Consider the following 16,955-nt stretch of genomic DNA (forward strand, 5'->3'; position numbering starts at 1 on the left):
CCGACTTCAGTGTAAAAGAGAACGTCATTGGTCAAACCATTCTGACTTCCGTGTAAAAGAGAACGTCATTGGTGTCGTATAATAGCTATAGTCTTGGTCTAAAGTATGTACGAGTTACGTCCCTTGTATCGTAGTCTGTGTTATGTAACATGTATTGCTTACATCATCAATAAAAGGGTTCTAAGAAATGGCTGCCTCAGTTATCCGTTAATAGCACATGGTGTCAGAAGAAACTACAAAAAATGGACAGGTTAAAGCCGCCCACTGAACTCCAATTTACGGGTAATGTGTCAGAAAACTGGCGAAGGTTCAAATTAGCCTATGATATATACGAGGTAGCCGCTAAAATTGATAAAGAAGATCAAAAGGTATGCGCTTTCAATTTTCTCCACGTGGCTGGCCCAGCAGTGCACGGCGTATATAAAACGTTCGTCTTTGAACAAGAAGGAGATGATGCAAAGTTAGGCAAAATATGTCAACAATTTGAATCGTATTGTAATCCTAGAAAGAACATTACATATGAAAGGCACGTATTCTTCACTAGAAACACGAGAGAAGGGGAAGAGATTGATGCTTATGTCACTGACCTAAAAACTAAAGCTGCTACTTGTGAATTTTCAACTCTTCAGGATAGCCTGATTAGAGATAGAATTATTGGTGGAATTAGAAACGTCCATTTGCGCGAAAGATTACTTCGAGAGAAGGACCCAACACTTGAGAAATGTGAAGAATTTTGTCGGGCATCAGAGGCAAGCAGTATGCAATTAAAAGAACTGGGAGAAACACAGGGATCATCTAAAAGTATACACGGCATAAAGAATAAGCAAGTATCTACAAAAAAGATTCAGAAAGATCTAGTCAGAAAAGGGAAACAGACAAGTCAAAGAAAAGATTTAAATGTAAACAAGAGGCCCAGAGGGCCTGCATCGCTCACCTGGTTTTTTAGGTCATCTGACCGAAGGTCAGGATGACCTATTGTCATCGTGTTTCGTCCGTCGTCGTGCGCCGTGCGTCGTGCGCCGTCCGCCGTCTGTCGTGCGTCAAACTACTTATACAAAAGCCTACTCCTCCTAAACCCTTGAGTGAATTACATCCATATTTGGTATGAAACATCCTTGGGGAAGGACAATCATATTTTATATAAATGAGATAGGTCCGACCTTTGGGGTCGAGGGATGGGGCCCCAAAAGGGCAAATTTTCTTAATTTTACCTTTAAAATCCTACTCCTCCTTCATCCTTGGATGAATTTCATCCATATTTGGTGTGAAACATCATTGGGGAAGGACAATCATATTTTATATAAATGAGCCTGGTCCGACCCCTAGGGGCTGAGGTATGGGGCCCCAAAAGGGCAAATTTTCTTAATTTTAGCTTTAAAATCCTACTCCTCCTTCATCCTTTGATGGATTTCATCTATATTTGGTGTGAAACATCATTGGGGAGGGACAATCATAATTTATATAAATGAGCATGGTCCGACCCCTTGGGGTCGAGGGATGGGGCCCCAAAAGGGCAAATTTTCTTAATTTTAGCTTTAAAATCCTACTCCTCCTTCATCCTTGGATGAATTTCATCCATATTTGGTGTGAAACATCATTTGGGAAGGAAAATAATATTTTATATAAATGAGTCTTGTCCGACCCCTAGGGGCTATGGGGTGGGGTCCAAAAAGGGCAAATTTTCTTAATTTTCGCTGGCCCACTTCCTGTTTTCAGGTTTTGGTCTCCGATCTCAATCAAAATTGGTCTATAGGGGTTTTAATTGATGCCGAACAACATGCAAACATTTTCGTAAAGATTTTGGTATTCCAAGATGGCCGCAGGCCCACTTACTGTATTAAGGTTTCAGTCTCCGATCTCAATGAAAATTGGTATATAGGGGTTTTAATTGATGCCGAATAACATGCAAACATTTTCGTAAAGATTTTGGTATTCCAAGATGGCCACTGGCCCACTTCCTGTTTTAAGGTTTCAGTCTCCGATCTCAATGAAAATTGGTATATAGGGGTTTTAATTGATGCCGAATAACATGCAAAAATTTTCGAAAAGATTTTGGTATTCCAAGATGGCTGCTGGCCCACTTCCTGTTTTCAGGTTTCAGTCTCCGATCTCAATGAAAATTGATCTATAGGGGTTTTAATTGATTCAGAAGGGGGAACTTTAGGTGAAGACAATCATATTTTATAAAGGACCGAGCTAAGACCCATGGGGATAGTATGGAGGAGGTTCAAAATGGGAGCTTTGCTGAAATTTGGCTTAAAATCTGACTCCTCCTTATATTAATCCTTGAATGGGTTACAACCATATATGGATGAAGGGCTACCAAGTTTGTTCAACAAATGACATTTACCTATTTCAGAAACTTACATATTCAACTAAGGAGTTCCTTGTATTGTTTATATTAATCGTTAACCAATACTTTATACTTTGTTGTTTTGTGCCATGAGTCAGATGACCGTTTAGGCCCATGGGCCTCTTGTTGTTAGTAATTATCACAAGACTCTGACAATTAGAAAAATAAGCAAAATTGACTCCCAAAGTTTAATTTTGAATCACAACCATACAATGATGCTATTGATACCATACAAATATGCTATCCAATACATAGGTTCAGAGACAAAGTAATTTATATGAAAATAGTTGCCTAATTTACCTTTTTGACCTCGCATATATTGCCATTTAAGGCCAGGGGGTAAGCCCTATCATTTTTACAATTTCAAATCCCAACCCTATAAGGATGCTACCATTGCATTATAAGTACTCTTCCATTTTTGTTGCAGAGAAGAAGTCGTTTATATGGAAATAGCTAAATTGACCCCTTTTGACCCCACCCTTCAGGCCCCCGGGGGGTCAGCCCCATCATTTGCAAAATTTTGAATCCAAACCCTATAAGGATGTAACCATTGCATTATGAGCGCAATCCCATGTTAAGTTGCAGAGAAAAAGTCATTTATATGGAAATTGACCACTTTTGACCCCGCCCCTCAGGTCCCCGGGGGTCAGCCCTATCATTTGCTCAATTTGGAATCCCCAGCCTACAAGGGTGCTACCATTGCATTATGGGTGCTATACCATGCTTAGTTGCAGAGAAGAAGTCATTTATATGGAAATAGCCAAATTGACCCCTTTTGACCCCGCCCCTCAGGCCCCCGGGGGGTCAGCCCCATCATTTGCACGATTTGGAATCCACACCCTATAAGGATGCTTCCATTGCATAATGGGTGCTATGCCATGCTTAGTTGCAGAGAAGAAGTCATTTATATGGAAATAGCCAAATTGACCGCTTTTGACCCCGCCCCTCAGACCCCCGGGGGGTCAGCCCTATCATTTGCGCAATTTTGAATTCCCACCCTATAAGGATGCTACCATTGCATTATGGGTGCTATACCATGCTTAGTTTCAGAGAAGAAGTCGTTTATATGGAAATAGCCAAATTGGCCCCTTTTGACCCCGCCCCTCAGGCCCCCGGGGGGTCAGCCCCATTATTTGTACAATTTTGAATCCCCACCCTATAAGGATGCTACAATTGCATTATGGGTGCTATCCCATGCTTGGTTTCAGAGAAGAAGTCGTTTATATGGAAATAGCCAAATTGACCTCTTTTGACCCCGCCCCTTGGGCCCCCCGGGGGTCAGCCCCATCATTTGTACAATTTTGAATCCCCACCCTATAACGATACTACAATTGCATTATGAGTGCTATCTCATGCTTAGTTTCAGAGAAGAAGTCGTTTATATGGAAATAGCCAAATTGACCCCATTTGACCCCACCCCTCAGGCCCCCCGGGGGTCAGCCCCATCATTTGTACAATTTTGAATCCCCACCCTATAACGATACTACAATTGCATTATGAGTGCTATCTCATGCTTAGTTTCAGAGAAGAAGTCGTTTATATGGAAATAGCCAAATTGACCCCATTTGACCCCGCCCCTCAGGCCCCCGGGGGGTCAGCCCCATCATTTGTACAATTTTGAATCCCCACCCTATAAGGATGCTACCATTGCATTATGGGTGCTATCCCATGCTTGGTTTCAGAGAAGAAGTCGTTTATATGGAAATAGCCAAATTGACCCCTTTTGGCCCCGCCCCTCAGGCCCTCGGGGGGTCAGCCCCATCATTTGTACAATTTTCAGTTAGTAGCCCATAAGGATGCTACCAGTCAAATTTTGTTGAAATCCGACCAGCGGTTATGGAGAAGAAGTCGATTGTTGACGGACGCCGGACGATGGACGACGGACGACAGACGCCGGAAGCTGCGGTATCCCATAAGCTCATCTCGGTCCTTTGGACCAGGTGAGCTAAAAATGTGGTCTTTCACATGCACCCAGGAACTGTCCGGCATATGGAAAATCATGCTTAAACTGTAATGGGATGAACCATTTCGCGAAAATGTGCAAAAAGCAAGTACATGCACTGGATGAAGAAAGTGGTGATTAGCTGCGATGACGTAGCTCTGAACGACGGACGGAAGATTTCTGACAGATGGTCGTCGTGGAGGCAGGGTATGATTATTCGTTCTAAGTGGTGATGAATACCAAAACACACAGTTTGTAGGTATGGTACACAAAACCTGCAGTGAACCGGGTACACAGACAAAAGACACAGAGTGGCATGTCAAAGTATGGATCAATGATCAAAAGGTAACACTTAAGATAGACACAGGAGCAACATGCAACATCATTCCTGTAAACCTTGCACAACAGCTGAATATAAAGGGCATCAGAACAACAAGGACAAAGCTTGTGTCTTATTCTGGGCATAGCATTAAAACCGTAGGAAAGAAGGACATTGCTACGGAGTACAAAGGCAAATTCCATGAGGCAACATTCAACATTGTCAGGTCAAGATTCATGCCAGTCCTAGGTCTAGAAACTTGTGTAGAGATGGGTCTCATACAACGACTAAATGCTATACAAACTGGTAGAGACAACAATGAAGTCACAAACAACAATCAACAAACACCTGTTGAAAAGTACAAACATTTATTCTCAGGACTAGGTTGTCTACCTGGAGAATACAAGATTAAGGTTGATGAGAGCGTCCCAGCTGTAGTACATCCTCCAAGGAAGATTCCGCACATGCTTTCACAACAAGTAAAACAAGAGCTTCAACGGATGGAAGAACAATGTGTAATAACAAAAGTAACAAAACCTACAAAGTGGGTGAACTCTATTGTTGTTGTTAGGAAGCCCAACGGCTCTGTAAGATTGTGTTTAGACCCACGGGACTTCAACAAAGCGGTGAAACGCGAGCACTTCCCTATGAAGTCTGTCGAGGAGGTGGCCGCTAAGCTAGGAGATGCTAGGTTATTCAATAAACTTGATGCATCACAAGGATTTTTCCACATAAAGCTGGCAGAAGAAAGCACATGGTTAACGACGTTTAACACCCCATTTGGGCGTTACAAATTTGAACGTTTACCTTTCGGCATCAACGCAGCCAGTGAGGTCTTCCAGAGAGAAACAAGTCAGATTTTTGAAGATATTCCAGGATGTGACGTCATAGTAGATGACATTCTGCTTTGGGGAAAGAACGAAGATGAGTTAAACAAAACAATCGAAGTTGTTCTCAAAAGGGCCGATGAGGTAAATCTAAGATTTAATGAAGAGAAGTGCAAGTTCAATCAAACTGAAATAGACTACGTCGGTCATACATTTGATCTGAAACCAAATAAAGACAGAATTGAGGCAATACTCAACATGCCCGAGCCAACAGATGTGAAGGGTCTACAGAGACTGATGGGAATGGTGAATTATCTACAGAAGTTCATACCAGATTTGGCAACTGTTAATGCTCCATTCCATGAGCTACTCAAGAAAGATGTGTGCTGGCACTGGGATCATAAGCATCTGCAAGCACTTGAACACTTGAAAAGACTCATTTCCCAAGACCCTGTGCTACAGTACTATAATCAGGATGAGGAAATTACAATATCTGTTGACGCATCTTCCACAGGATTGGGAGGTTGTCTGATGCAGGGAGGCAAACCAATAGCATTCGCATCAAGATCCCTCAGTTCGGCAGAAAGGAATTACGCTCAGATAGAAAAGGAAATGCTTGCCATTGTATTTGGAGCAATCATGTTCCATCAATACATCTATGGTAATTAAGAGACTATATATGTACAAACAGACCATAAGCCATTGGAGAGTCTGTTCAAGAAACCTCTTATCCAGGCTCCACAAAGGATACAGAGAATGATGCTCAAGCTCCAAAAATACAACCTAAGTGTGTATTACGTACCTGGGAAAGAGCTACACATAGCTGACGCGTTAAGCCGAGCACCGTTAAGGGATCAGCCAGATACAGAAGAATTCAAAATACATACATTTGTTAGTATCTCAACAGAGAAAACAGATGAATTTGTGGAAGAAGTAGATAAGGATCCAATATTGTCAAGAGTAAAGCACCACGTGACATATGGATGGCCGGAAACCAAGGCAGATGTTTCCAAAGATCTGGATGTGTATTGGAATATTCGTGATGAGCTCAATTTATGTGATGGTCTCCTCATGAAAGGTGATAGGATAGTGACTCCGAAGTCACTAATTAGTGAAATGATGAATAAGGTCCACGCTGGACACATGGGAATCACAAAGTGTCTAGAGTTAGCAAAGTCCAGTCTTTTCTGGGTAGGAATGTCAAAGGACATTCAGAGCAAAGTTGAAAATTGTGAAATATGTCAGAAACACAGGAATTATCAGCAAAAGGAACCAATTGTGCAGGATGAAATTCCTGATAGGCCATGGGAAAAGTTAGCAAGTGATATATTCTATCTTGGCAGTGATAAATACATGATTTTGGCTGATTACTACTCAAAGTATTTTGAGGTGTCCAATATTCCTAATGTTACAAGTTGTACAGTGATACAATACATGAAGTCACACTTTGCGCGCCATGGCATTCCTGAAATTCTGAGGACGGACAATGGTCCAGAATATTCATCAGGTGAATTCCAAGCATTCATGAATGAGTACAACATCAAACATGTTACCTCTTCACCAAGATATCCGCAGAGCAATGGATTTGCGGAGAGAACCGTTCAAACTGCAAAAAGGCTTATAAAAAAGGCAAGGGAGGATAATCGTGATCCTGAAATAGCTTTATTAGAACTGAGAAACACACCGGTCTCTGGTGTAGGACTCTCACCAGTCGAAATACTGATGGGACGGAAAACAAAATCTACTATTCCTATCAAAAGATCTTTGCTGAAGCCTAGAGACAAATCTCACAAGATGATACAAAGAAACCTGGAAGAAAACCAACAAAAACAGAAGAAGAATTACAACATTGGTGTCAAAGAAATGTCTAGAATTCAACCCAACGAGCATGTAAGGATGCATACAGGGAGGACGTGGACACCAGCCAAGTGTATAGGGTATGATAACACTCCAAGGTCATACATTCTAAAGAGTGAAGGTCGAACCTATAGGAGGAACAGGAGAGACATTCTGAAAACTCGCGAGAACTTTTGTGATGAACAATTTTACCAACATCCGTACGCGTACACAAACATTCCTGAAGCACCAACTCCATCTTCAGTGCTTAACGAGACATTACCAAGAGAACGCGAAACCAATCAACAAGAACCACTTCCAATGAAAACTAAAGTAACAAGCAAAGGACACTTCGCGGTCGCTTACTATGGATACATCGATATCCAAGGATCTAACACCAAATGACAAAAGTGAACAAAAAACAAGTCGAGTGAGTGGTAGGGCAATAATCAAACCAAAACTCTATGGGAACTAGATAATGCCCGTGACTTGTACCAAATTCGTGTTCGAACATTTGTTTAAGTGTTTGATATTGTTCGTGAAATCTATGTCAGACAATGGTTAATTGTTATTTCAAATTTCAAGTATTTTCTATATTTGACTGTTTAAGTATTTTAATGGTTAAAAACAAGAAACAAGGTAATTTGCTGTATATTAACAAGATTTATTCAATAATTTCAAATATGAAGAAATTCAGTGATAAGCAAACTTCTATATTAATGATCTGCAGAAGAAATACATCCATTTTTCAACATTTGATATATAAGGTAAATTTGGAAGGGAGATGTCATATAGTCTTGGTCTAAAGTATGTACGAGTTACGTCCCTTGTATCGTAGTCTGTGTTATGTAACATGTATTGCTTACGTCATCAATAACAGGGTTCTAAGAAATGGCTGCCTCAGTTATCCGTTAATAGCACAATTGGTCAAGACATTTTGACTTCCATGTAAAATAGTACTTGATGGATAAGCCGCCAGTACTTACCAGAATCACAGAGTCTTGTTCCTGTGATGAGATATAGATCTACATGACCTATCTATTATTTCATCATATATATGGTCTATCTTATATATATCTAATCATAAGGAACGAGGCCCTGTTCCAGAACCTCACTAGTCTAGACATATTTAGACAACCTTCGATAATGTAGAGTTCCGATAAGCCAAGAGGGCATATATCATCCACCCGAATAGAGTACTTATCGATATCTGTTGCCTGTTGGCAAAATTTCACAGAGAAAATTGTAATGAGGAAAAGGATTAAAAAGAATATTTCATCTACATTTCCACCTTGATCGAATAAATCCGCTGAAAAAGAGTTACCCATTTCCTTTTTCCTAGGGGTTTCAGTTACCGTTCATGAAATTCTATAGCAGCAAGTTAAAACACTTTACCCTCCCTATTGGACTTGGGCCAGTATCACTGTAGTGCAACTAGTACGGCTACGATGTTTTGATCCGTTTCCGGTATCGCTTCGGCGACATGAAGACCACGGTACTGTGCTTTGTATCATTAATTTGCTGGTGTTACGGATGATACCATGATTCATGGTATGTAGTGATTGCTGAAGAGTATGGTAAGTTTCAACCATACCAAAAAATATATTATTTTCTGTTTTCTTATATTTCAAAAAATGCATTTGAATATCACACATGACAGAAAACACAGCTAGATTTTTCGTTCAGCTTCGATTTGCCGACTTATATTGAGGTATAGTTTTACTGTGATTCAATATTGGAAATCTTTAGACTTTTCCGTTTCCATTGGTATATAATATGTTTACAATAATGTTAAAAATACTTATGAAATTCAACAATTTGTGTTCGATATCAGACTAGTATCGCAACGGTTTCGAATTTCAATAGCGTACGGTTGAGACACAAGTTTAAAACAAAAGTGAGTGTACGGTTTCGATTTCTTTCTTTCAGATAATGACATGAAAATGGACCAATTTTTGTACTATTATTAGAATTAAATTCATTAGACGTAATATTTAACGTGTAAGCTATCTTAATTTTGTAGTAGACTAGAAATGGGTATACTTGTTTATCCCATAATGCGCTTGATATACAGTAACCTTGTTTATGTCATATTTTTGTATACATCGGCTATTTTAATTTTTTTTTAAAAAGCATATCAAATAGCACGCACAAGGACTTCAAAAATATACTTATAAATACTTGGTGCGAATTAGCACTCCATAATAGAAATATACACATATACATGTACATGATGTATATCATATGACTGTGTTTTAACATATATCCGCACCATGATAGATATGCGAGAACAACCAATTTATGTCACACACCAATGCATGTCAAAATATGACAACGAATGCTTAATTACACTAGTGATACATGCAAAATATTATACGGGCAAAATCACTAGTCGTTCCAGTTATAAAGGGAAAAAAGCTAAAGTTTAACAATAAAACGCGTTCGTTTATACGTCTGTATAGAGTAAGAATACTATTCGATAAACAGTTGATGATTTGGGGGGAATTTCTTCTGGTGTGTTGTAATCAGCAACCGATTAAACAATGACAGTATCTGACTGCCGATAAACCAAATATACACAGATATATATACTTCTTCAATTTTAAGAATACATTTTTGTACATTGATATTATTCAACGAATTCTCACATTGACTTAAACTCAGTGTTTATGTGACCTCTTGAACTCTGAAGAAATAATTAGCACACCAAAATCTACATGTAACTGCCAATGTTAATAATGAGAATTATCATACATTGGGGTTAATAGCCATACATAGGTACTGTACATATGTACAGTGACAATATAAATATCGGCTATTAACGGGCACGAAATTCAATCTGACGTCATTTCAAAAACGATGAAGGGACATCAAGAAACCAAGACGTTACGCCCACAAGAGTCTGATAATTAGATAAAGTTTGTATCAATGTACACCCAAAACAGTGCCCATGGACCATTTTATACGATTTTAAAAGAAAAAAGTATCGTTCTTTCCAACGGCAGTAATCTGCTTCTTAAGACTTCCTAAAAGTATGATTTTTAGCCGCTAAAGCGCAGGCGTGGTAGACTTTTCTTCGATTTTTTGTGTGTTGAGGAGCTTTCCACCTTTCGCAATATATACGTACTTTGTAGATGTGAGTTAACCGATTTTTATCTAGACCCCTCAAACGTGTAAACATGGTCTATGGGCTCTTTGGTCCATATTGAAATGAACTGTAGCTTATTCTCAGATCCTTGTGGTTACGCTAGGATTCGAGGACGGCGGGACAGGCAAGTTAAGATGTCCGACTCTATTGCATATTTACAGCAAATTTTTCCGTTAAAATTCTCCCAAAATAGTTTTTGTAGGTATTCGATAAAAAGTTTCATAAATTCAAAAGTGTTCAAAAATAAAAACTCCTTAGTCCCACATCAAAGGATTTGAGAGACCTTATAGGCATTGTAATGATGGGCATAAAAACGATATACGAAATCATGTACATATCAGATGCAGGTACACACATCTCACTCGTATAATGAAAATGTGCCTAATTAGTAATAGTATATATGCATTGGTCAGTGTGACCGAGTGGACAGCGTCAAACTATTATTTTAAAGGTGAACTAGACAAATGCATTTAATGCCATAGCTAGGGATCTGATGATTATTTACAGTTTAGATATTTATGTACATTAATTACAATGTAATCGTGGACCCACAAGAGTACCCAAAGACCATTTTAGACGTTTTAGGGACCTAGATAAAAAAAATCGGTAAACATCCTATTCTACATTGTACTATGTGTGTTTAATGTAGAATAGGATTTTTACTGATTTCTTTTTTATCTAGGTCCCTAAAACGTCTAAAAATAGTCTATGGGCACTCTGGCGGGTCCATAATTATATAAACTGTAACTAATTCTCAGATCCCTGTGCTTAATACGTTACGGTTGGATTATATTACGCATGGAAATGCCATCATATAAATAATACCAAACCGTTGCAATCTCAAACTCCAAACCGTACACGTTTTCGCAATATCATCGATCAAAACCGTTGCGCAAAGACTGACACAACGATGTAAACAATGGGTCAAACACTCTTTATTCTTCATCAAATATAGCAAAGCGCATATCAAATTGATACATATGAATCTAATAATTTGTTTCTCAGTCATATTTTGTGAATATCTTGGATAATAAGCAAGATTCAGATGAAAACTTTAAGTTTTTGCTAGGAACTCGCATCAAGCTGTATGTAAGTGTCACAATTGTATGATAAATAGGAGTACTTTGCGTGAAATCACGATCTCAATACAAGGTAGGATATCTAATTAACACTTGAGCTGAATATCGGTCTGTAACACCATGCGCAATGTATTTAAACTCTACAAGTTGGAACCTACCTGCTCGGTACTCGTATATCGAAGCGATACCGGAAACGGATCAAAACATCGTTGCCGTACTAGTTGCACTACAGTGAGTATCCAGTGCCTAATGTCATTGTTTAATTATCCAAATGCATATATTCTTATTCTCACGTGCCAATGAGTTGGTCTGGTCAAAGGTTATTATATAACTGTAGTATTGACATATGTTTTTTCCCTTTACGACAAAAGCTAGCTGCATACAAATCATAAGTAAATACTAAGAATTAAGCCCCATTAAGAGAACACCATGGTCACCGAACGCAACATAATCTGTTTTGGTGTAGACCTCCGGTGTCCATTATTAGCTCACCTGGCTCGAAGGGCTGGTGAGCTTATGACATGGCGCGGCGTCCGTGGTCCGTCCGTCAACATTTCCTTTAAATCGCTACTAGTCATAGAGTTCTGCATGGATTGTAACCAAGTTTGGCCACAAACATTCTTGGGTGAAATGGAAACAGAACTTGTATAAATTTTGGTTCTGAACCCCCGGGGGCAGGAGAGACGGGGCCCAATAGGGGAAATAGAGGGAAATCCTATAAATCGCTACTTGTCCTAGAGTTCTGCATGGATTGTAACCAAATTCGGCCACAAACATCCTTGGGAGAAGGGGAACAGAACTTGTATAAATTTTGGCTCTGACCCCCTGGGGGCGGGGCCCAATAGGGGAATTAAAGGTAAATATTCAAATTCTTCCAGAAAATAAACAATGAATCTGTATTCAGAACATTACTTGGAATTATAAACCAGGTGAGCGATACAGACCCTCCGGGCCTCTTGTATTTAGGATATGATTAATAAAAAGTAACATAGTTTATAATGCCCAGCTACTTTCAGCGATAATACACTGGGTTTTTTCTAATGACAAAAAAAAATATGTCTTTTTTGACCAGTGATGTACAGCAAAATTAAAAAAGAGGTAAGGTACTTTGTCTTTGGCATCTTCGCTAGCCAAGGGTTCTGATTACTCCACTTGCGTAACGTAACCAGAAGCCTTGGCTAGCGAAGCGGTGTCTTTGGCCGCTTTGTTTTTTGCCTACTGTTTTAACGGTCTCCATCCCGAGTGGTTTCCATAAAAGTTCAGGACATTACACATTATATATGGTCTTTGCTCCTTCCTTTTATTTTGACGCATGATGAAATGGACTTCGCATTTTCATTAGTACCCTCCAAGAATCATGGCATGGGTCTACGATTCCGCATCGCGCGATGATAACCGATAGTTTCCTGCATTATAACCATATATATAATGAAGTGTGCCTACATAAGAGGTCGTCAGATGGCCCTAGCACCTGTCTGTTATAAACCGACATAGAAATGTCAGGTCGACAATCACTAAAGTTTACAACCTTGCCGCGGGGCATTGACCACGGAATAGCATATCGTCCCTGCTCCTCATCACACAGCCTTACATGATGTTTAAACGTATTATAATTGGATAACGAATTTCATTACCGTGTCCGTGATTAACGAGAACAACAACTGACATAATGAAGTAGTACTACATCTGTCACCAACATGGTCCGCTCGCCGCCTCGGGTCGTTTTCCCGCGCTTCGTGTCGTGGTACAGAAGCTGGCGTGTATAATAAACGGACTAGACCCGCGGATGGACAGTAAACTATCCGGATTTTGGAACGCTAGGAGGTAAACGGTGTGTGATCCGCCAGCATGAATATTTAGATTAACGTGAAATCGGAGACTAATAGCCAGTGATGTAAGGATATAATCGACATACGGATATCTGTTGTTTCCGGATCTACACTGTATAGGGAAGAATCATTATTTATCGGTTGATGTTCTGTAAGTTCGTCTTAGCTTTAACGTTAAGAACTGGTGACAAGGTTACGACAGATTACAGACGCTTAGCTGCTTGAAACTACAGCATGACGACTCAGTGGTTGGATAGTCGTTAATAATGATTTAAATCTCAACAATGTTGTTGTTTTTTAAATGAAAGTTTGACATTTTCTGGGCTGAAGTTTCTGGACTTTCCTAGTAGAAGATCTATTACACAGTTTGCATAGTGTCTGCCTTCTGCTGTAAGCTTTAAGTGAATGCTAGAGTTACCGTAAATGTCCTAATAACTTACCTGAAAGTATGGCGGCAACCATTGTTCCCAATATGTTGTTAGCAAGTTCCACTGATTTATACGCGTTACGCGGGAATGACACCACTCCGTTTGCTAACAGCAGTTCGGCCCGGAGCGAGGCAGGAGAGTGTTTGACGTCATACTGCATCCCGGTTACGATCACCATCTCCGTCATCGCACTGTGTGGCATCATCACCAACTTCATCGTTGTTTTAGTTATAACGAAAGACTCGCGTCTGCGCAGACCAACGTTTACGGCCATCGTCGCCTTGTCTTTGTGTGATTTTACGTTTCTTCTGTTCCGATACATCCGGTATATTATTACTGGGTACTTCCGGGGTATAATAAGCCCTGATGTGATGCGAACTGTGAAATTTGTGTGTGACCTTGGTGGTCTGGCGGCGGGTGGTTCCTCTATAATACATGTTATACTTCTGTCCGTCCTTCGGTACTATATCGTTGTACATCCCCTCAAGAGTCACATCGCCATCACAAACAGGAGGATCATACTGGTGTCACTGGCTGTATGGGTGGTCAGTGCACTGAACGGCTGGTTTTATCTGTACGCCGTTATTATAAACAGGAAAAACGACCTTCAGATGTCAAAGGTCACCAATATTGTGGTTACCATTGTGATGTCTGTTCTCCCGTTAGCCATTATCTTGTTCTTTCACGTGTTGAAGGCAAGAAAACTTAAAGATTCTATTGCGGCATGTAAACTTAACGCCACCAAACAAATGTCGCAGATCGTCACTTTTGTTATTGTAACGTACATCGTTACGACGACGCCAGCGAACACTCGAGACATCATTGTGATCTCCACAGGAAACCCGCGCGAGACCTGGATGATGGTGTTCGGACAGGTCGGACGATTGTTACTCTTCCTGAATTACGCCATCAACCCTTTCATCTATTTTGTCCACTCTCCTCAGTTCCGGAAGAACATCCGGAGTTGCTGGAGGAAGCGCTCTACTCGTTACGTATCGACAGAACGAACTCTTCACTCGTCAAATTCCCGAGTCACTGAAGCAGTCAGCCTCTCACTGGACAATACTCACTTGTAAATTAATTCTATAGTTTCAGTTTTTAATCGAAAATGGTATATACGATATTCAGTTTATATGTAATTGTATGAAGGAATGCGCGTGTTTGCCATTCGCTAGGCAATATTCTCGCCTGTAGTAATCGCCTTCTTGTATGTTTGTGTTGATGTAGGTTTAAGAGACATTAAAAACTATCTTTACAACAGAAGACATTTGATGTATAACTAATGCCTTTATTGGAGCTGGACGATCACATTGGTCTCAATATTACTGTCTAAGTGACGTTGCCTTTTGCTTCATGTAATAGAGAACCTTTCTGGCGTGAACATGATGCGATATATCCAAATCAGGTGATACTCGTTGTACAATACCCCTAATACATGTCAACTATCAGCTGATTCAAGTCTGTTGTAGCATTTTATAACAGATATATAATCAAGCGATCGTTTTCTTTAATATTTCGCAACAATCACACTATACAGAATGGGCACGAGGTATATGCACAGGGATCTGAGAATTAGTTACAGATTATATAAATATGGACCCACCAGAGTGCCCTAAGACTATTTTTGACGTTTTAGAGGTCTAGATTAAAAAACGATAAAAATCATACTCTACATGGTACAATATACGAGAAGGGTGGAAAGCCTAAGACTCCAAATTTCTAACCCACCCGCCTTTAGCGGCTATAAAAACAAACTTTTAGTATGTCGTTATAAAAACTGTAACTACCGTTGGAAAGAGCGATAAATCATCCTACACATCTATACAAAGTGCCGTCATTAAGACGACATAAGCCCGACAAACAACTTGAACATCAGCTAATTAAGAATTATACTGGCGGTGTGGCTGATATAATATGCATGAGCGAGGCTTCGGCTGCAATCTCATTGGCTATAAAAAGTCCACAGTTGTATATGTTTGAATAGTAACGGCGAACTCCATATATAGATGTACAACGACCCGAGAAAAGAGACTTTTTATAGCCTGCCAATGAGATTGCAATAAATAAGTAATTCCCTTATTCGTGAAACTGAGTCTAATTGTCGCTATCACTGTCAACTCCTGGTTTATGTCATAGTAAGGTAGGTTTAAAAATCCTTTGAGGATTACCAAAAATATACACATTAAAGACCAAATTACCTTCAGATTTGTTATGACACCGTGTTAATTCATGGGCTGATTAATACCAGTGACAGCTAGATGTAGACATCTCTATGCTATCTAATTCTAGACCCTAAGATATAAAAGTTTTAAAACTATATTGTTTGTAAGAACTGTTTGTAAGCGGTTTAGGTATTCGCGGCTAGGTGCACACATTTTTCAATATACAATGCAGCTGCAAAGTTTTTGCAGACACTTGTTGTTCGCGAAAACTTTGCATTTATTGAGTCCATACATGCGTGGCTTTCAGCAAATGTGCACATTGTAGAAATAGTCATTTGAAACATTTAAAAGCGCTGTATGAAGGCTCACATGTGGATACACCCTCGGAAATCACAATGTCTGTACGCGCAGCCTTGTGTAGACCATCCTCGGTACTCCAAGTGTTACTATCACTAACATGACTATACTATGATACTGAGGACGGGTGCGGGCTGATGATAAATCAAGAGATTTAGAAAATTAAAATTAGGATACTTTGAGTTGGTATATGGATTTAAATCCACAATTGTGTTTTATGTTGAAAATATATGTGGTGTTTTTCACCAGAGTAAAACTTTCAGTTTTGATATTTTCATTCAGTATTGACCAATCAGAACACTGAGCAAAATTAAAAAAAAATATCGTTTTGGTGCTTTTTTCAAATATCAATAAAAATAATAATAATACGTGCATCTGTTCACGTTTTTAAGTGCATTTGATTATTTTACTTTTATTTTCATTGTTTGCATTTCATGTGTGGAACTAAATTAGTAATAGGGAAATGATTTAAGGGGGTGTAGAAATGCATGTACTAGTTTCAGTAAGCCTACCCTAGACCAAGAACAGAGACCTCAAAAAGTAATAATAATTAGAATATCCTTTGTTTTTAGAGGAATAGACGGTTGTATAAATTCAGTTCATGAGGTAGGAACTAATTAAAACTTCATTCATCAAGAAACAAAACAGCTCTATACTGTAATGTACGGGTTATAC

The 16,955-nt window shown here is 39.4% G+C and overlaps 2 protein-coding genes across 2 annotated transcripts; both read left to right on the top strand.

The window, feature by feature from the left end:
* The first annotated feature begins 242 nt into the window (after positions 1-242).
* On the top strand, positions 243-971 carry LOC138319833 (uncharacterized). Its single transcript, XM_069262964.1, has one exon. The coding sequence runs from the start codon at positions 243-245 to the stop codon at positions 969-971; it is 729 nt and encodes a 242-aa protein (XP_069119065.1).
* Positions 972-13,202: 12,231 nt separating this feature from the next.
* On the top strand, positions 13,203-15,683 carry LOC138319425 (thyrotropin-releasing hormone receptor-like). Its single transcript, XM_069262587.1, has one exon. The coding sequence runs from the start codon at positions 13,782-13,784 to the stop codon at positions 14,835-14,837; it is 1,056 nt and encodes a 351-aa protein (XP_069118688.1). The 5' UTR covers positions 13,203-13,781; the 3' UTR covers positions 14,838-15,683.
* The last annotated feature ends 1,272 nt before the right edge of the window (positions 15,684-16,955 follow it).

Source organism: Argopecten irradians, chromosome 3 (genome assembly GCF_041381155.1).
Source record: "Argopecten irradians isolate NY chromosome 3, Ai_NY, whole genome shotgun sequence".
Lineage (NCBI taxonomy): Eukaryota > Metazoa > Mollusca > Bivalvia > Pectinida > Pectinidae > Argopecten > Argopecten irradians.

Coding starts and splice junctions, on each gene's coding strand:
- LOC138319425 (XM_069262587.1), top strand. CDS start 13,782: ATGGCGGCAACCATTGTTCCCAATATGTTGTTAGCAAGTTCCACTGAT.
- LOC138319833 (XM_069262964.1), top strand. CDS start 243: ATGGACAGGTTAAAGCCGCCCACTGAACTCCAATTTACGGGTAATGTG.